The sequence below is a fragment of the Podarcis melisellensis genome, assembly GCF_964234715.1.
Source record: "Podarcis melisellensis genome assembly, chromosome: 4".
NCBI lineage: Eukaryota > Metazoa > Chordata > Lepidosauria > Squamata > Lacertidae > Podarcis > Podarcis melisellensis.
The window spans coordinates 104,194,433-104,215,915 of NC_138531.1; the positions used below are offsets into that span (position 1 = coordinate 104,194,433).

Sequence of the window (21,483 nt, forward strand, 5' to 3'; positions counted from 1 at the left end):
AAATTGATTAGTGCCTATTGGAGAAAAAGAGCCCACAATTCATGAAGAATACTTGTTAACATTGGTAATAGAAGAATAACACATGGGTTAGATGAATGGGTTGGATGCATATATTAGCAGGGATCAACTAACATCCTTTATATAATAATTTTTTTAATTGGATTTTCAATTAAATGTTTACATAGACAATCAAATAGAAATAATAAGAAATACAGGATTCTCTTGAACTCTTGGACTTCCCACCACCCCTCCCTGGGTTACATATTTATCCTTTTCTACTGCATATTTTATCTTTCTGTATTATTTCATTTTTCCATAGTATCTCAAGTCCTTGTTACATTACCAGTGTTATTTAAGCCCTTGTAAAGATTTCAATTGTTTACAGTGTTTTTCCAAATACAATGTGAATTTCCCCCATTCTTTAATGAGGTTTTGGTCTTTGTGGTTTCAGATTTTCCCAGTCATTCTTGTATCTCAACATAGTCCATCCATTTAGTTTGTCATTCCTCTCTTGTAGGGACCTTATCATATTACCATCTCTGGGCCACAATCATTCACATGGCTTTCATTGCATACATAAAATGTTTTTTTCTGCACCTTCGGTTTTTCGGCACCTATAATTCCTAATAATAAAGATTCTGGGTTTTTAAACAAATGCCATTTTAAACTGTTTTTTAGTTCATTATATATCATTTCCCAGAACTCTTTCATTATTTTACAATTCCACTACATATGATAAAAGTTGCCTTCTTTCTCTTTACAATTCTAGCAAATGTTAAAACCTGTTCCATACATTTTTTCTAATTTACATGGAGTTATGTAAATAACTCTGGATGGCTGCTGCTTGCCTCTGGACGAACAGCCTTCGAGCTCTCAATGGATTTAAAAATTCTAATATGGAACGTGAATGGACTAAATGACAAGGCAAAAAGAATTAAGATGGAGCATGCTTTAAATAAGCAAAAACTAGATTTGATATGCTTGCAAGAAACTCATGTCATACAGAAGCACAGGAGAGTTCTCTCTAATAAGAAACTAGGTCTAGAACTTGTTTTCTCAGATAAAAAACAAAAAAGGGTGCATAGTGATTTATGCTAAACCACAGTTCATGTGGTTTTAAAATAACAGAAAGAAGAATAGTCATCGAGATTTTGGCCCAAGGAGAAAAATTCATAATTATTGGTATCTACGCCCCAAATTTTTAAAAAAGTGAACTTCACCAGTTACTTGAGGAAACAACAGCAGAATATGTGGGAGAAAAGTTAATTCTCCTAGGTGATTTAAATGGAGTGCCTTCCCAGAATTGGATAGAACAAAGAGAAAAACAGAAAACAAACAATCAAAACTACTTCTCTTCTTTTGAATGACAGAAACTATAAACATTTACAATGCATGGAGAACAAAACACCCAACTAAAATATACCCATATTTCAGACCCAATAACTCAGCGAGAAGGATAAATGCCATTTGGATAACTAAGGAATTAACATTGAGAGTTAGAAAAGCTGAAATAAAACCTAAAACTATTTTGGATCATAATGCAGTCTCAGTTTGGTTAAAAAAAGAGGGAAAACGACCAATGAGATGGAGACTAAATGAGAATCTATTAATCGATGATAAGATCCTGCAAAACGCCAAACTGATGCTAAAATAATTTTTTGAACTCAACCTAAATAAAGGAATGGACAGCAAAATAGTTTGGGACACCAGTAAGGCAGTATTAAGAGGATTTTTTTATTCAGCAAAATTGCATTAATTTTTTTTGTGTGTGAAAGTAGTTTTACGTTGTTTTCCAACAATTCCTTCTCAAACCTCAATATTTCATTTGCAAAACCCTTTCTCTTATTACAGATAGGTAGCCGTGTTGGTCTGCCATAGTCAAAACAAAAAAAAATCCTTCCAGTAGTACCTTAAAGACCAACTAAGTTAGTTCTTGGTATGAGATTTCGTGTGCATGCACACTTCTTCAGATACACAAGAAGTGTGCATGCACACGAAAGCTCATACCAAGAACTAACTTAGTTGGTCTTTAAGGTGCTACTGGAAGGATTCCCCCCCCCCCTTTCTCTTATCTATTTTAAAAACCTCATTTAACTGGTGATACTGTAACCAATCTGTTAGAAGGTCTCTTATATCTTCAAACTTTTTAAATTGTAGTTGCTGTTCCACTTCCATTAATAACTCCCTATATGTTACCCAATTCTTTCTCATATTTAGTTTCTTCATGATATCACTTCTAGCAGAGAGATCCACCACGGCGTTTTCTCTTCTAAAAAAGTTTTATATATCTCCCATACCTCATTTATTGACTTTCTTACCACATGTTTCAGGAATCCTCTGTGTACCTTCACTTTCTCATACAATAGATATGCATGCCAACCAAATCTATCATCATGTGCTTCCATAGCTAAAAGATCTGGGGTTGGTTTTTAAAAAATATTCCACTCCTGTAGCCAGCAAAGACTGGACGCCTCATAATACAACTTTAAACCTGGTAGGGAGAAGACACCTCTGTCTTTGGAATCTATTAACGACTTACATTTCATTCTTGGCTTCTCCTCTTGCCAGATAAATCTTGATATATCTTTCTGCCATTCTTTGAAATGTCCTGTTCTACTAACCACTGAAATTGTTTGGAATAAAAATAAAATTCTAGGCACTACATTCATTTTTATCACAGATATCATTCCCCAAAACTCTTAAGTTTGTCTTTATTTCTCTCTAGGTAGTTGTATAAAGGTAAAGGTAAAGGTACCCCCGCCCGTACGGGCCACTCGTGGCAGACTCTGGGGTTGCGTGCTCATCTTGCTTAAGAGGCCGAGAGCCAGCGCTGTCCAAAGACACTTCCAGGTCACGTGGCCAGCGTGACAAAGCTGCTCTGGTGAACCAGCACCAGCGCAGCGCACGGAAACGCCGTTTACCTTCCCGCTATAAAGTGGTACCTATTTATCTACTTGCACTTAGGGGTGCTTTCGAACTGCTAGGTGGGCAGGAGCTGGGACCGAACGACGGGAGCTCACCCCGCCGCGAGGATTCGAACCGCCGACCATACGATTGGCAAGTACTAGGCACTGAGGTTTTACCCACAGCGCCACCCGCGTCCCTAGGTAGTTGTATAGTTATCCTTAAAGAGATTTATAGATTTTGTTAATGAAACCGCTAAATATTTGACCTTTTTATTTATTGTCAGTTCCATAATTGGTTTAATTCGTTTTTATGTTGTTCCAGCATATTTTTCACCAACATATTCATTTTACCCTTGTTCAATTTGAAACCTGCTATTTGCGCAGACTCATAAATCTAATTTAAGACCCTCAATGTACTAACCCCAGGGCAGGGGTCAGCAAGATTAACCTTGCCTGGGTGGTTCAATCCAGCAGAGTTCCCTCCGTGGGCGCAGACGCGATTTCCGGTGCCGAGGAAGCATGTCCCCGCGCCACACTGCGCCGCTATAGCACAGCGTGTGGGGACTCGCCAAGTGGGTGGCTCGGTTCTGGGGCGGCTCGTGGAATGGTTAAAAACCCTTGTGGGTTGCTTGTGGCCCATGGGTCTTAGGTTGCCAATACCTTCCCTAGGGTCTTCCACAGTTATTACAAGGGCATCTGCAAATGCTGTCAATTGATAAACATTACTACCCACCATTGCTGGACGCTTTTGGGGCTCAAGAAACCCTCTTTAGCTTTTGGGGGACTCACCTTCTCGCTTTTCCCCAACCCCCGGGGTGATCCGAATCAGTTCCTAAGAACTGGGCTCTCACCCTATTGCCATTTTTATGGCAAACTGGAAGTCTCAACTGATATCCTTAGATGAACCTGTGATTCAGATAGGCCTGGCTCTTCTCTTGAATGGATTTTGTTTGGCTCCATCATGGAATCCCCTCCATTTCCAATATCAGCCTTCTCTTTGGTCAACCAAAGACTGACAGGAGCAAAACAAAAACAGAAAACCTGTCAGGAGCTACTACAACTTCCCTAACAACTCAGAGGTTTACATTTAAAATTGCCTGGGCAATTCAGACTGGTCTGATAATTGTTTAAGCAGCTGCAACTGGAGGAAGAATATTCACGGTGAAAAGAATAATTCACAATTCAAGGTTTATTGGGGGAATATTGTAATCCCGGGTGATTTAAGGGGTGCTGTTGAATTCTAAGAAAATATATGAGGTTCGTCACAGAGAGCTGTTTTGAATTTAAAAACAGATATTATAATCCCACGAGGAGCCTTACCAAGAGAGGCCACGATCCCACGATTCTTCTCCATGACGTCCTTATGCAGAGCTCTCTGGTCAGGATCCAGCAACGCCCACTCCTCATCCGTGAAACAAACAGCGACATCTTCAAAGCACACTGGACCCTGAAAGAAAAATTGAAATGTCCTCCTCTGAGACAACAGTGTTGTTCACCACCACTCATTGAGATATGACATTGTTTCACCTCTTGGCCTCTGTCCCAGCAAGGCAGTTTCCCCATACCTGATCTGGATCCACAGCCACTGCTTCCATTCTGCCATCATGAAAGGATGAATGAAGAGATCTAGCCAGCATCATTGTGTCATCTGTAAGATAAAAAAAGGTAAGCAGGATGCCAGGAGTGCCTGCTTCTCTCACAGAGGAAACAGGGCATCACTAACTACAGATGGGCCTTTCAGAAAGCCTTTCCTGCTGAGTGCAGTTGGACGTTTGTGCCCATTTCATATGTTAGTTGTGCAAAAATACTTCTTCCTTCCTCTGGACCCTTGGTCCCAACTGTGCCCCCCCCAAAAGAAAACAAGATGAAAAGAACCCACAGATTAGTTGGGAAACCACCAGAATGAGACCAAATGGAGAAAAGCCACCTTCCTCCTTACCCAGTGGCCTCTCTGCCTCACAGGAATCCAGGTCCATTTCTGCAAAGAGATCCTTTCCCTGAAAGAGCAACAAGGATTCAAAACAGTAAGTGAATGGTAAGAATTTTTAGAAAGAGAATGACAAATAGAAAAAATGTTAAGGGTGCTAGATCTCATTCCATGGATGCCTTCCCACAAAAAGGATGGCCCATCAATAAAGCATTATGGGATGTTCTTCGTCCTGTTTGGAGCCCCTTGGGAGTATCCAGAGGAAAGTCTCTCTCACCTGCTTTCTCTCCTCTGCCTGACTCAGGAGGAAACCTTCAGCCAGGGCCACCGCCTGGGAACTGGTTTCCGCTCCACAGTCCCTCACCCAACTCTCCATCTCCGGAGGAAGGACAGCCAGGAACTGCTCCAAGATCACAAGATCCAGCATCTCAGCCTTCGTGTGCCTTTCTGGCTTCAGCCACTGGTGGTCAAGGTGGTAGAGTCGGCTGCAAACCTCTCGGGGTCCTTTGGCCTCCTGGAAGCAGAACTGCCTCAACTGCTGGCTCTGCACCTCTGAGCGGAGGGTGTCCTCCTCACCCAGGATTTTCAGTAGAGAGTTTTCCCAGAATCCCCCTCTGCTCCCAGTTTGGCTGGCAAGGTCTCTTCCTGCTTCAGGGCCAGCTGAGTCTCGCTCATCCATCTGTGCTCTCAGGAAGCCTCAGAGATCAGAAGGAACCCTTTGGTCTTCTGCCAAGTTCTGCCTGTGCTAATGAGAGGTGCTAGCAAATCCTACAAAACAAATACGCTGTTCTGTTATAATGCTGATACACAATAAGGAGAAGAAAAATGGTTCCCTAAGCAAGTTTGTATGGGACTTGCTAGGAACCAGCGTAGGTCGGACTGTACCACAGCCCTCACTCTGCCCAGGAAATTACCATGACAAATCTGCAGGCAACTGGAGACGGGAGAGGGGGGTTACTGGGGTGGGGTCCCTTTTCCTTAGTGTTCTTGGGGTACTCCTGGATCCAACATGTTCCCTTAAGGCTCATGTGGGGGGAGAATGAAGGCCCAAGAAGACACAGACACACACACACACACACACACACACACACACCCCATTATCATTTGGCACAATCTGGTTGATCTAAATTTGAATTCAAACAAAAATCATTGCATTCTATTTGCATTCTCCCAGGTTCCTCAACAGACGAGCATGTTATCCTGTTTCATTCGCCACTGTTACGGAAGGGGGGGGCATGTCTTCTTCACCTTCTTCTTCGCTACAATATATCAATTTATTTCCAATTGTCAATGTCAAAAGGGACTAAAATCTATAAAATTCATAGAAAATCAACGTGCCAGTTTGCTCTGATCAGCCTTTCCTCCAGGCAATGTCAGGTGCCAGACTATGCATATTTGAGACCATTGTTTTCTCATCCCCAGGAAGTGTTTATCTGTGCATATCTCCAGCTCTGCATATTCCCCCCTCCCTCCTCCTTATGTTAATCCGGTGTAGCTCTGCATATTCCCCCCTCCCTCCTCCATATGTTAATCTGTGTAACCCAACCTCCCTTTAATATATTCATGATGTAATCTGTGTAACCGAACCTCTCTTTAATGTATTCATGACGTGTTTTGCACTGTATTCTGGGACATGGAGGGAAGTTTCAAAAACTCATGTCACCCCTTTCTCAGGGTTCAATCTCGTCTTGAACCTGTTGGCCAATAAACTTGGATCTTCTGCAGTTTGCTCCTGTCTCCGGCTGAGCTCATTTTCCTCCGCAGGGACCCACGGACTGAGTCCGATGAGCTGGGTGGCAGAGCAGCCTCGCACCCAGATTTTTGCCGTAACAGTTGGCTGCCCAATGTGGGGCATGCGGTTCTCCCGCGTTGCTGACCGGGGGCCCTGAAATCTTCAGCCGGCACCAGGCCATTTTGCCTGGGAAGATCCTTTGGACCCCCGGCCATCTTCCGGGCGGTAATCGAAAGCCCCAGGAGTTCAGCCGGGGAGCAAAGAGGGATCCAGCCGGCTTACTCATCAATCCCGGGATCATCATGGAAAACACTGTTGGTTTCTGCTTCCCTCACTGAGCAGCAGAAGTGCTTGTCACGAGACAGGTTGTTTACATTCCACAGAGTCTGTACTGTTGGAGGTTTTCCCACGGGAACGGGAGACTGGATATGACGTACACTGGTTTCCTGTTTTTCACTGCTCTTTGCAGTTTCAGTTTGTGATTCTCTCCGTGCTTCAGAGGAGAGATGACGCTTTCTCTGCTCCGGCAGAGGGAAAATGTTTTTCTGTAACTTACCAGCTTTGAACTGTAAATAAAGTAGTATAGAGCATGTTGGCATATACTTTTCATCATTCCGCTGTGCACTGGACACTGCTTATCACAAACATTTGGTTTCGGGCCCAGAAGAACGCAGTGTTTTGAGAATGCTCTTCAGAAGTCGGGCTCCTGGCAAAGGAACAAAGGAGCAAGAAACGAAGTGCCGGCAAAGTATCGGAACAGCAGCAGAGAGACGGAACGCAAGGTATCTGCTCTGCGCGTCAAGATGATTGATGAAGGTATGTGCTACTGCTCCGGGCAGCCTGCCAGCTTCTAATTAATGGCTTTATGGCTGGACTTTGAACTTTTATAGCCGGTTTTGCCGCGGCACAGGCAAATGGCTCAAAGGGACGCTGTGCTGGGGGAAAACGAAAGTAAAGTGCAGCTGCAGCTCTATGACGCAGCAAGAATTTAGCACAGCATAGAGAAAGCACTTGGGGACTTTCACTTTTGAGCTTGCTTTTGGAATGCAGTTTGAAACAGCTGCAGATAAGCAACGTAGCATACAGCAAGGCGCAGGCTCAAAGGCAGAGGCTGTTTTGAAATTGCCTTTGGATTGAAGCAGCTGTACACAGAAGCAGCATGTATACAGCAGCTTGATTTAAGCAGCATAGATGACGCAAGAGGCAAGTGCCAGAGTCATGATGGCTAGCTGCAGAAGGCTGGATGAAGCAAGTGGGGAATTTGATACCACTGATCAGCCAAATGCTCAACTCACAGTAGCTTGTGATACTGCCATGATTCAGAATGAAGCAGATCGGCGGGGTGATAGCTGCATGGGAAATGGGGAGGCTTCACAGATGTCATCCCATAGTGCAGTGGAACCACCAGATGGCGCCAAAGCTTTGAAGGCAGTGAAATGCTACACGTGTGGACGTCTAGGCCATATGAAGAGGGAATGCAAATATCCCAGGGCCAAGACAGAGCAGCGCAGCGAAAGCTCATCGCGTGGAAAAGGCCAGAGCAAAGGCAAAGGTCCGGTGTCCAGGACAACGCAGCACAAGGCAATGGTCTCACGCTACGCTCCAAAGGTTGCAGAGGTTGCAGAGGTTGCAGAGGTCCAGAAGACGTCTAGATCTTTCTTCGTTGTTGATTCAGCTGCAACGCATCACATGTGCAACGATAAGCGACTGTTCGTGTCTTTTACACCGCAGGAAGGTGCAATTCACCAGGCGGATGACCACACAATCCCCAGTAAAGGCTACGGAACTGTTGTTCTTCACAGTTTGGACTTATCGATACAGGATGTTCTTTATGTGCCGGATACGAAACATAATCTGCTCAGCGTTGGACAGCTGATTGAGAAGAAGATTGACGTTTCCTTTAAGAACAATAGATGCATCATCACCAAGAAAAATGATTATCAATTGTATGCTGAATTTGTTGATCGTTTGTTTCTTTTGTATTATGATGATGTTGTGCAGGATGACACTTGTTGCATTGCAGGTTCTAACAAAAGTTTGCATGCAGAATGTATTCACGATTTTCACAGGAAATTTGGTCATTTGCATTTTGAGGCAGTATCTAAAATGCCTGCCTTGGTTGAAGGTATGACTATTAAACCCTGCAGGTACCACATGAAGTGCAAGGCATGCGCAGCAAACAAGGTGAAAATGGCTGCGAAAGGTAAGGTGTCTAGTAGGCAAGCTACAGAGCCATACCAAATTATTCATGCTGATTTGGTTGGACCACTAGCGCCCTCTTTGGGTGGAAATAGGTACTTCATGGTTCTTATTGATGCATTTTCCAGGTATATTTTTGTGTACAATCTCAAGCAGAAATCAGAGGCTTTTCCTAGGTTCAAGGAATTCTGTGCTTGGTTGGGAAATGTGCATGGTAAGAAGATAAAGACTCTTTTCTCTGATCGCGGGGGAGAATTCACTTCTCAGCAGTTTGAAGCTTTTCTGGCTGAGAAAGGAATTCAACACGATTTGTCTAGTCCTCGCTCACCATGGCAGAATGGACTTGCGGAACGAGCAAATCAGACATTGCTTCAAGGGTTAAAAACCTTGCTGCATGATGCAAATCTTCCAGAGAGTTATTGGGCCGAATCTCTCTCGTGTTTTGTTTAGTTACAATCGCAGGTTATCTTCAGCGATTGGTTGTACCCCCTATGAGAAGATGTTTGGCAAGAAGCCATACATCAAACACATGAAAATTTTTGGTTCTGACATGTGGGTTCACTCACCACAAAACTCCAAGTTAGACAAGCGTGGTTTGCATGGTATCTTTCTAGGTTATCAGAAAGGGTCTTACAGAATAATGATGACTGACTCTAAGGAAATTAAGCTCACAAGAAGTGTTGAGTACAATGCCAAGTGGGGGGAGAATGTGGGAATTTTCCAATGTTATCCTGATGACAGTGATGAGACTGAGGATAGTCAAAAGCAACCACAACAACCCACACCCACTGATGAAGGTTCTGATTCTGAGTCTGAAACTGAATCAGATGATTCAGAGGATTTCAAGAGTGCGAAAGCCTCTATGCGACCCTCTGAAAGCTCTGATCAAGAATTGGAGGAACCATTGTTCACAATAGGTCACTTTTCTCCTAAGAAGGAAGAGGAGAGTGTTGAAGACTTAAGGCTAATTCGCAGGTCACAAAGAGCCACAAAAGGCAGACCTCCAAAGAGATTTGCTGATGAGTTTGCCAACATAGCAGTAACAGCTGTTAAAAGCTCCAAGAAGGTTTTTGAACCTTCAAGTTTCCAAGAAATCCAGGATTTGGATTCAAAGGAAGCTGAGCCATGGTTAAATGCCATGAAGGCTGAGCTTGATTCCTTGGAAAGGAACAAAACATGGGACCTAGTTCCAGTAGTTCCAGGAATGAAATTGCTTGGAAGCAAATGGGTCTTCAAAGCGAAGACTGATCAAAATGGCAAGATAGTCAGACACAAAGCCAGATTGGTAGCCAGAGGATTTGCACAGGTACCAGGTGAAGACTATCACGAGACCTACTCACCCACAGTGAGGTATGAGAGCATTAGGCTTATGCTCAAGCTAGCTGCAGAGGAAAATCTACACATTAGTCACCATGATGTAAATACAGCTTTTCTGTACGGATCTCTAAATGAATCACTTTATATGCTTCCACCTGATGGCGTACAGGTAAAACAGGGATTTGTTTGTGCTCTGAAAAAATCCCTTTATGGTCTCAAACAAAGTGCACGGTGTTGGCACACAAAACTCACTGAAGTATTGTTTTCTCTAGGTTTTCAGCAAGGGAAAGCTGATCCATGTGTATTTGTCAAAGAGGAGGGGCAAAAGAAACTGTATTGTTTGTTTTATGTTGATGATCTTTTATTCTTTTGGAAAGATGTCACAATGTACAATAACGCCCTAGCTCAACTCAAAGAGCACTTTGACATGAAAGATCTTGGTGAGGTAAACAACTACCTATCTCTGGAAATAGAGAGAGATCAAGATGGTAACATTCTAGTACACCAGTCACGAAAAATTGCTGATGTGTTAATCAAGCTAAACCTGATGGATGCTAACCCTGTAGACACACCGATGATAACAGGTTATCAGGTAGATGACACTGAAGAAGCGTTTTCTGACACTACACTGTACAGAAGTGTGCTAGGCAAGCTAAACTTCATTGCCAGATGTTCAAGACCAGACATTGCTGTTAGCTGTAATTTGCTAAGCAGACAAGTCAACAATCCTACTGTTAAGGATTGGAAAGCTCTGAAACGCATAGCGCGGTATTTGAAAGGCACTATGCATTACAGACTGAGATTTAACAATCAGAAGTCTGGTGGTCTTGAGATATTTGCAGATGCAAGTTTTGGAAGTGACACTACAGACAGGAAAAGTACGTCTGGAGTTTGCTATATGTACAATCAGGGTCTATTTGATTGGTCATGCAAGAAGCAAACAACAGTTAGCTTAAGTACTTGTGAAACTGAACTGAATGCACTGTCTTATTCACTTAAAGATTGTGAATGGTTGTTACAATTGTGCAAAGACATGAAAATTCCTGTCAAATGTCCAATCCAGGTTTACCAGGACAACAAAGCATGTTTGGCTTTGCTGAATTCTGAAGGTTGTAAGCAAAGCACGAAGCACTTGCAATTGAAGTTGCAACATGCTAGGGAACGTATTCAGAAGGGACTCGTAACGGTGTCCTATATGCCAGGTAATGAAATTCCTGCTGATGTATTGTCCAAGATTGTATCAAGGGATCAACACTGTACCTATGTGCAGAAGTTGGGTTTGTACTGATATTGTACGAACACGCTGCCCAGTGATGTTCACAGAAAGGGGGAGGATGTTGGTTTCTGCTTCCCTCACTGAGCAGCAGAAGTGCTTGTCACGAGACAGGTTGTTTACATTCCACAGAGTCTGTACTGTTGGAGGTTTTCCCACGGGAACGGGAGACTGGATATGACGTACACTGGTTTCCTGTTTTTCACTGTTCTTTGCAGTTTCAGTTCGTGATTCTCTCCGTGCTTCAGAGGAGAGATGACGCTTTCTCTGCTCCGGCAGAGGGAAAATGTTTTTCTGTAACTTACCAGCTTTGAACTGTAAATAAAGTAGTATAGAGCATGTTGGCATATACTTTTCATCATTCCGCTGTGCACTGGACACTGCTTATCTCCAACAAACACGTGAGTATAAGGAAAAGGAAAAACCCAGTGCACTGGTGGGAAAGGGGTGGAAATCTCCTGGCAACTGAATTCTCTGCCCTCCTCTCTATCGCTCCTTCTCACCTGTCTCTTGGTCCAATTGGTGAGAGAGACTGTGGACTGCTGCTCGACCCAAAAGGGGGGTTCTGAGCTCTATCTCTTTCTCTATATTTCTCCAGCCAGCCGCACCAATTGGGAGCCCGAAAGTAAGACGGAGAGACCCGACTTGAAAGATAGCCGACTCTCCGCAACGGGTATCCCAGTTGAAAGCAAGGGGTTGGAGTTCTTTTTCCGAACTTCCCGAGCGTCCTTGCTAGGGGGCAGGAAGTGGTCTTGCTTTCTATCCAATCCCAGCCGCACCGGTCGGAGCCACTTATTGTGAGCCCGCTTCCGAAAGCAAGGGGGATTTTCGACCCAGAACCCTATCCAGGGATCACCCGATCTGGCACCGCACGGCGCGGGCGTCCAGTAGGGCCCCTTTCCTGAGAAGTCTAACGATAGGTAGGAGGTTGCCAGGAGGGATAGCCCAGGGAGGATTGGGCGGGATCAGGCAGAGTGGAAGAAGGACCCCAGGATATTGAGAAAAGGAAAATAGGAAGGAAATATACCGGATAGCTAGAGCTCTTTAAAAAACCCTACTAAAGTTGCCAAGCGACTTGAAACCCTCTTTACTATAAATTCCTGCTCACTATAATTCCCTGTATTAGGTCTACCAATCTCGTAGATATACCAATCCTTACCGACCTCTCCCTCTCTTCCTTTCCACTTAGACACGCGTGAAACATAAAATGGGTACCCAGGCTTCCAAACACGAGCGGGCTCACTCTGGGAGGAAGGCTTCTAGAAAGCCATCTCAGTCCCGGAAGGACCCTGACTCTCCTCTACAATTTGTCATCACGTATTGGAAGTCGATTCCTGGCCACAAATTATTATCGAAACAAAAATTAGAGGACCTCTGTTCTGAAATCTGGCCCGCCAGCACCGCCTCCGCCAAGCCCGAATTGCGTTGGCCGGCTGGTTAACTGGTGGTGTTTGAAGAGGCAAGGAGGCTCTTAAAACCATGTGGGACCTTCCTACTAATTTCACTTAATGAAGCTAAAGGAAGCAGCCCAACTCCTTGCAATAACCAACTAAAGGATGAGAGTATATATGTTTACATGTTGTCTGTTATGTGTGTTGTGTGTTAATACATATATGAGAATATGTGTGTTTACATGTTGTCTGTTATGTGTGTTGTCTGTTCCTTCTGTCTCTGACAGACTGCCTTTCTTAAGCGCGCATAGTTTAAACTGCAAGCTTGCTTCAAAATTTTAAATTTAAGGAAGCTATGCTGGACCTTATCAGTCCTAAATAAGACAAGATGAGAATGAGTTTGCCGCAACTTTTCAGATCGTGAGTCTACAGTATTCCTCTGCAAATTCAGGAAAATTGTCACTTTTGTATTCCCTTTAAATCAAATCTATGGCTGTTTTAACTAAGAAAATGTTCACTTCAATCTTTCTCTAAAGATCATTTGTCTAGGAACTTGCACTCTAAGGAACTTGCACGTCTAAGGAAGTAAACTCAAACTAATCTCAAGATCTGCTAAAGGGTTCTGTATAAGTTGGGAATTTTTTATTTTCCTCTTCCTTAGTACATGATAGGAGCACTGATTGTGCTCTCTTCCCCAGTAGTGCCTGTGTACATAAGTATGTGTGTGTAGTACCAATCTTGCTGTGAAATCTTGCTGTGAACCCTTTATTTTGGAGGGTTGGACTAGATGACCCCAGGGTCCCTTTCAACTCTCCCAATTTGTGGCTGTGTGGAAGGACATGTGTCCGCAAGCATTGCAGGGTAATTCTTAAATTCTGGTGTGGTGATGGAGTTGAAATTCAGCCTAGCTTTGCTCTTTAGTTTTAAAAAGGTGAGAGGTGAAGCTGTGATGTTTTGAAGCACAACTGGTAATACCAAGCATTTGAGTGATTACAGTGTTTATCATTTTGTTTATCATTTTGTCTACTATTTGAAAATCAGACCAATACATATGGGCCTTGACCAATCCTGTAAATAAAGGGGCAGGAAAATTTTTGTCTGCAAATGGTAAGGCCAAAAAACTTAGAATGTTAAAAAAAAATAAATTAAAATATCCTATGAATTCTGACTCTGGCCATTTTTTCCCATATATAAGGGCGCGGCATTGTTCCACGAATGGCCAGAGGAATATTAGCCCTTTCCTGTACATAAAGGAAGCAGTCGCTTTGCTTGGGCTGAAATTGCTAGCTTTTGTTGGTGAATACTTCAATTGCTGAGTTTCTCTCTTTTGTTTTAAATCTAACCCTCTTTTAAAATCTACTCCTTACCCTTCCCTTATTCAAATTCTAATTTTGCCAAAAGATGCAACATTTCAATAGTATAAAAGGTTTGCTGAGACATGAACTCCACACATGCACAGAGACTAGATCAGCAAAAAAAAAAAAGGATAGGAAAAGAAATGAGAGAGAGAGAGAGAGGAAGGAGGGGGAACTGTGGGGGGGGGAGGAGGTTTATGTAAAACTTGGAACCATTGAGAGAAATCACCCTTAATGTGTCCCAAGTTTGAAATCTTAACATGCCAAATTCTTTTCACAGGTAAATATCAAAGAATTCCACGAACCATTGAGAGAAATCACCCTTAATGTGTCCCAAGTTTGAAATCTTAACATGCCAAATTCTTTTCACAGGTAAATATCAAAGAATTCCACCCCTCAATGGGATTTAAATCACAGACTTTGTTTGTGTGCATTTTAGGAACAGCATTTCCTGACAGGCTTCTCACATGAAATAATTTTCCCTTTTAACAGGATATGTGAACCCCGATAACAAAGTGTTTGTCCCTTTTTTCTCCCACAACAACTTTCTTTCTGTTCTGTGAAATCCCTGCTGTATTAACTTTCTTTCTGTTCTGTGAAATCCCTGCTGTATTAGTGACTTCCATCCCTTTGTGTCTTTGACACTTTAAAGTTATAAATAATCTGTTTCCATTTATTTAATCTGTTTTTTCATGATGTCTATGAAATTAATTGAAGCATAACCAAACATTGTTTGTGGAATGGTATTTGTTTACCTTTTGCCTGAGCATTTCTTATTAATTCTGTCATTTTGGCTAGTTCAAGGTACTTGCACAAAGTTACATTGCCATTAAGTCATTTTCCAGTATTTTGCTATTAACTCTAGCCGATGTTGTCACATCAAGAAACACTCTTTTATTTTCATTGTTACTTCAGATCTCTTAAAATTCTGTGTCTTAGCATTTATTTATTTTGGTTCCTCATAGGTCATTGTGTGTGTGTGTGTTTGTGTGTGTGTTTTATTATTATTTAACTGTGTCTTTTAAGTCCACCCTGTCCTTACAGGATATCACTTCTACAAGTGTGTTACTACAGATCCAATGAAAAGCTTCGCTACCACGAGACTTATTACCTGCAACAACAAATTTCTTTCAAAGGGGAAGTGGGGCTGACAAAGAGGGGAGGAGTTGAATTGCAAGGACATTTTTTGACTCTTATATTCAACTGATATTTAATTAGTTTGTTGTGTATTATGTGTTATTATGTAGGAATGTTGAAATGTGTTTGACAGTGTTATTTCCACAAAGGGAAGAATTTTTTTTGTGTGTGTGTGTAATTGTCTTATGTTTAATGTATACTGTCTTATTCCTTATACCCCAATGGAGGATTTTCATACATTTTATGCTTTCAAATGGATCAGGCTATTGTGTAGTTCAATGTTTAGATAACCACATTTCGCTGTCCCACCTGGCACACTGCCAACCTTCCCTACCCATTTTAAAATGTGTTAAAACTCACTTTACCAAGGAGAAGCTTCAGGAAGGTGTATATGCCTTGATTTAGCAGGAATGATCCCTTATAGAGTTAAATTGACTTATTTGGACAAGTGCCCCTTTTAAGAATGGTTTTCTTTTAACAGATTGGTTTGAAGAGTTAAGAACCATGGGGCAAGATAAATTCAAATTGGACCCAGTGTGAATTGGGCATGTGTATCCAGGCTGCAATTAGCTTTTGGTCCTTTTAAGTGCAAGTGAGCAACTTCCCATGACTGTTGACCAGAGCCTCTAAAATAAAACCCCATAGAAAGGCCAAGGTAAAGACATTTCCCTCAGGACGTGTCCAAACCTGTGCCAGCTGTGATGGGTGCCAGGCAACATGGCTAATATGAAAGCCCTAAGTGGATTCACCAGGGATTGCCACTACTGTGACACGTGAGACCACAGAAGAGCTACCTTGACACCTGAGAACACAAAATGGCGGGGGGCAAAGCGAACTGCATTTTTTTTCCAGTCAATAGTGGACCTTCCTGCTAAATGTAAAGCATAGACCACTACTGAACAAAATACAACAGGTGTTCCTTTATGCGATATCCTATACCCAGCTATCTGCACTACTATACTTGCAAATGGCCTTAAGAGGCATGATTTGCAAGTCCCCTTCAGGTTTGCACAAACCCACACATCTAGTATGGTAGATACAAAGTTATTATTTAGTGCATATCTACATAACATAAACATACATTGTATTGGTCCGTGTTGCTCCCTCCTTTGTTGCCCTGCTCAACCAACCTCCTTTTCCATTAGGGCCTATTCCCACTCACACGGCACCCCTACCCTACCTTCACCGAGATTTAGGGTGCGGAGAAAAGATTTGCAAGTTCTTACAGAACTTTAATGCAAATCTATCTCCGAATGGGGGACTGTTACGGAAGGGGGGGGCATGTCTTCTTCACCTTCTTCTTCGCTACAATATATCAATTTATTTCCAATTGTCAATGTCAAAAGGGACTAAAATCTATAAAATTCATAGAAAATCAACGTGCCAGTTTGCTCTGATCAGCCTTTCCTCCAGGCAATGTCAGGTGCCAGACTATGCATATTTGAGACCATTGTTTTCTCATCCCCAGGAAGTGTTTATCTGTGCATATCTCCAGCTCTGCATATTCCCCCCTCCCTCCTCCTTATGTTAATCCGGTGTAGCTCTGCATATTCCCCCCTCCCTCCTCCATATGTTAATCTGTGTAACCCAACCTCCCTTTAATATATTCATGATGTAATCTGTGTAACCAAACCTCTCTTTAATGTATTCATGATGTGTTTTGCACTGTATTCTGGGACATGGAGGGAAGTTTCAAAAACTCATGTCACCCCTTTCTCAGGGTTCAATCTCGTCTTGAACCCGTTGGCCAATAAACTTGGATCTTCTGCAGTTTGCTCCTGTCTCCGGCTGAGCTCATTTTCCTCCGCAGGGACCCACGGACTGAGTCCGATGAGCTGGGTGGCAGAGCAGCCTCGCACCCAGATTTTTGCCGTAACAGCCACTTAAGAGGAAAAATGACTATTACTCCTATTTACCCCAAGCACATCCACAAGGGCTCTTGACTATGTGTTTGACTGTGGGGTGCTGAATGTCCTGTTTACCCTTTTTCCAGATTCAGGTAGGTAGCCATGTTGGTCTGACGCAGTCGACATATATAAAAAAATTAAAAAAATTGTCCAGTAGCGCCTTAGAGACCAACTAAGTTTGTTCTTGGTACAAGCTTTCGTGTGCATGCACACTTCTTCAGATACACACAGATCTGTATCTGAAGAAGTGTGCATGCACATGGAAGCTTACTGTATAACAAGAACAAACTTAGTTGGTTTCTAAGGTGCTGCTGGACAATTATTTTTTTTAATTTCCCCTTTTTCTGTTTTGGTTTAAACTAACTCACGAACTAAGCAGCTATACACAGACCACTAGTAGTGAAACATATGTTGCAGATCTTGCTGCAAATGCGTTGTATTGTTTTTTGTGATATACAAAACCCCAGCAGAAAGTTATTCCAGAAAGAGAATAAAAAAGCAACAAACACACCCAGGCCCCAACCGGCGCTGCATCTTCGCAGCAGGATCAGGCCACTTCCAAGAGTCCTGGCTTCCTCCAAAAAGGCTGGAACTGTACTTGGCTAAGGATGCCGAGAGTTGATAGGATCCCTAGGAATGGGAGCTCAGTTGGGGGGACGGGATGGAGAGAGAGGGTCTCCCAACCACTCTCAGCACTGGGCGGGGGGGGGGCTGCCTCTTTCACCCCCAGCCCAGGTTTGCTTCCTTCCCAGCAGGTCCTCTCCTGCCCTGGATGGTGAGACCTTGGTTGGTGCTTCTGGGTGGGAGACACCGGTCTGGAATGCAGAGCACACATTCACTCCTCCGGACGTTCAAGCAAGCAGCAGAGCTCAGCAGAAGCTGAGACTGAGGATACGTAGCATCTGGGTTTAGTGATTTATTTACAGGTCCGAAATAAAGAACAGAGCCATTATGGCGTGTCTCTTCTCCGAGAGAGAACAAAAAAAAAAAAACCAGAACAAAGAAGACAGAAGTGGAATGTCAACAAACAGAGCATGTGATCTAGTAATCACACTCACTCTGCAGCACAGGAGAGAATGAAACTCCTGACAATACCTTACTTGATTCTCAGCAGGGCTTTGTGTTCAGCCTCCAAAGATCCTCTGGGGGCTTGCATGTCTGAATGGGCGCAAGTGTGCCAGCCAGGATCAGGCCAGCCTCCTCTGACCACAGGGCAGCCTGGTGCCTCTCCTGCCTTGCTCCCCGGCAGGACTGGAGCACAAGAGCCAAGCTCTCCTCCTGGGGGATTCAGGAGCCCCCACCGCCCTCTCCTCCTCCATGAACTGGCCCCATCCTCTTTCAAGTTGGTGTCCCTTCCTGGCTCCTGTGGGAGGGAGTTCCACAGTTCAACTCGGCACCTCCATCTTCCAAAAGGATTTCTTGATTTATTGCATAAGTCGTTGTTTTCCATTTCTAGCATTTATCTATTGTCCAAACCTTTCTGTCTGGCTGCAGCCTCTGCTAATAGACGTGGCTGATTCCTAAATCTGAAGGGAGTTTATTTGCCTGCCCCTTTTCCCCTGACCCACAGACACCTCCTCAAAGGAGCAAGCAGCACATTCCTACAAATGCAGAACATACAGTACACTAGTTGCAGACTTCGTGTGACCTCACCCCTCCCTCACTGAAGTCTCTGCTTTTCTGTGCATGAGCAGATCTGGCCCCCCAGGCATCTTCGCCTGCTGCAGCCCTGGGACCCCCACCTTCTCCCCACTGCACCCTCTGGGAGGAGGAGGAAGAGACTCACCAGATCCCCGTGGAAGAGAACAATGCATGATTTGCAATAGCAGAAAGCAACCCCGCCCCCGCTTGCAGGAAGGGGAGGGAGGGGCTTTTCCTCTGGAGGACCTGGCCCCCCTTTACATCCTGTCCTCTCCAGGAATGCAGCTCGGTTCCCTTTAACCCTTGCCAAGCCGGGTCCACCCTGCTCAGTCCTCTCTGCCTTTTCTCTCCTGCATTGCAGAATCCCAGAGATGCTCATTTTATTTTTGCTCTTGGTTGGTCTGTGATCCGCTCCCTCCCTTGGCCAGAAACTGGAGGAAGAGGTTGCAGGGAAAAGGGGTTTGCAGGAAGCAAGGAACCTCCTCCTAGAATGGGAGGGAGCCCCAAGGGTCATCTATTCCAGCCCCCCTGCAAGGCAGGAATCTCAGCCAAAGCATCCAACCTCTGCTTAAACACCTCCAAGGAAGGAGAGTCCGCCATCTCCCAAGGGATTCTGCTGCTCTTCCCCTCAGAATGTTCTTCCTGCTCTTTAGGCAGCAGAAACTGCTTTCTGGTCCTCTGGGTCCCTTATTCTGGGTGCTCCCCTCTAGGGCAGGAGAAAACAAGCTGGCTCCCTCTTCCATGGGTCAGCAGCCCCCCAGATATTGAGAGGTGGCTCTCAGGTCTCCATCCAGGCAGGTCTCAGCTGAGGGGCGAACAGGAAGACCATGTCTCCTGGGACTGGAGATAGGAGGCCCCACATCCACCCCAATAAATATTCCTGCAGGTTTTTAGCTGCCTTTCAGTTCCTTATACCTTCTAGTCCAGAACAACTTGGCCACAATAAGGAAATTTTGCCTATGGTACGACTATTTTCCACACGCCCATTTCGACTCTCTGGCACCCTATCTGCATAACTTAGTGATTCTAAAATATAGACACGCTTTTACTCTCGCAAGATTGAATGTATTTCCTTTGGCTGGACTCGAGGGACGATTCCCGCAGATTCCACACAGAAAATGGTTATGTCCCCATGGAGATGGCAGTACCGAACTGCTGGCGCATATCCTTTTGGCTTGCGCATTTTATAAAGAGGAATGAGGTTATTGTTGAATGGTTTCTTTAAATGTAAAGGTTCATCATTGTTCCACCCGATGTGTATGTCTTTAAGGGGCCAGAGCAAAATAACGAGACCCAGCTTTACAGCTGTGAAACATAGCAGGTGCTGCTGAGTTGCATTGATTAAAGGTGTGCCAGCATTTGGGTGTACTATATAAGGAGCAGCACCTAGCTCTCCCATTACCCTGGGGGATGGGTTGGTGGTTGGGTCATGTTTGTTTGTTAATGTATTTAGTGTATAAGGAGTTTTTGTTTTTGTCATTAAAGCCTTGTTTAAGTTATTTTAGAGTCCCTTTTTAATGCATGGTCTCCCCAGCAATCTCTCTGCAGCGCTGCCATACTGCAAACAGCCATCAGTTGTCACCCCTCTTTTATTGTCCATTCCAATTTGCCCAACCGCTGTCACAGTGTCCTTTCTCTTGGCAGATCCAGATGAGCAGGTGACAGCAAAGGTTGCAAGGTTTTTAGCCAGGGCAATTAGAATAAGATCCACTATTTGACTATTAATCCAAAATCCTAAAATGTATTTTATATAATGGACTTCAAAAATCTATATTCTTTGTAAATCATATTGTTTTATTGCTATGGCCGATGACTGACACAAATAAAGATTCATTCACTCATTCCTTACACCTTTGTGCAGATGTGGGCCAGGGCGAGCCAGGGCAGAGGGGTCTGTGCAGAGGGCAGGGAGAGCGGCTGAGCTGCTCTTCTTCCACAGGTTTTGAACTCTTCTCCTCACTGGCCCCATTGGCCAACTCTCCCTTTTATGCACCTGCCATTCAGGGGGGTCTGGACTGCCCCTCTACTTTTTGGAACCAACTGGTCCTCTGTGGGCAGGGAAACTTGACTTCTCATAAAACTACTGTTTTATGTAAATGGACCCCTGACCATTAGGTGCAGTCATGGCTGACTCTGGGGTTGCGGCGCTCATCTTGCTTTACTGGCCGAGGGAGCCGGCGTTCAGCTTCTGGGTCATGTGGCCAGCATGACTAAGCCGCTTCTGGCGAACCAGAGCAGCGCACGGAAATGCCGTTTATCTTCCTGCCAGAGTGGTACCTATTTATCTACTTACACTTTGACGTGCTTTTGAACTGCTAGATTGGCAGGAGCAGATACTGAGCAACGGGAGCTCACCCCGTCATTGCGGGGATTCGAACTGCCAACCTTCCGATCGGCAAGCGCTCTAGGCTCAGTGGTTTAGACCACCCATGTCCCTATAAAACAGTAGTGGGTCGTAATTCAACTAAATTATGCTAGTGGAAAGATTAGCACTCGTGCAAGGCACTCGCCCTCCTTCCTCCTAATGCACCATTTGCCAGCCAACCTCTGTTCCGTTCTTAAGGACTATGTTCTGGCTTTGATCTTTTTTTGTGGTGGTTGCTGCTTTTAAAATCAAGCAGTGTATAAATTTTATGAACTAAAGTAATAGACAATGTTGATGATGCCTGCTTGGCCCCTGTACACATTGCTGAGCTGG

At 44.0% G+C, this 21,483-nt stretch overlaps 2 protein-coding genes across 7 annotated transcripts in view; both read right to left on the reverse strand.

Annotated features, from left to right (window-relative positions):
• The window catches only part of LOC309369116 (uncharacterized protein), a gene marked incomplete at its 3' end in the record, with an annotated part of 42,053 nt that extends 23,038 nt beyond the window's left edge, over positions 1–19,015 (reverse strand). Inside the window, exon 1 of the mRNA XM_081909803.1 lies at positions 18,931–19,015. The remainder of the gene's footprint in view (positions 1–18,930) is intronic.
• LOC309369084 (uncharacterized protein) overlaps positions 1–21,483 on the reverse strand; it is an 86,943-nt gene that overhangs the window by 2,555 nt on the left and 62,905 nt on the right. For all 6 annotated transcript variants that reach the window (XM_081909722.1, XM_081909721.1, XM_081909720.1 and 3 more), the window contains exons 4-5: positions 4,472–4,554; positions 4,227–4,353 (exon numbers count right to left, since the gene is read on the reverse strand). In XM_081909722.1, the coding sequence (XP_081765848.1) occupies positions 4,227–4,353; positions 4,472–4,554 (210 nt within the window). The remainder of the gene's footprint in view (positions 1–4,226; positions 4,354–4,471; positions 4,555–21,483) is intronic.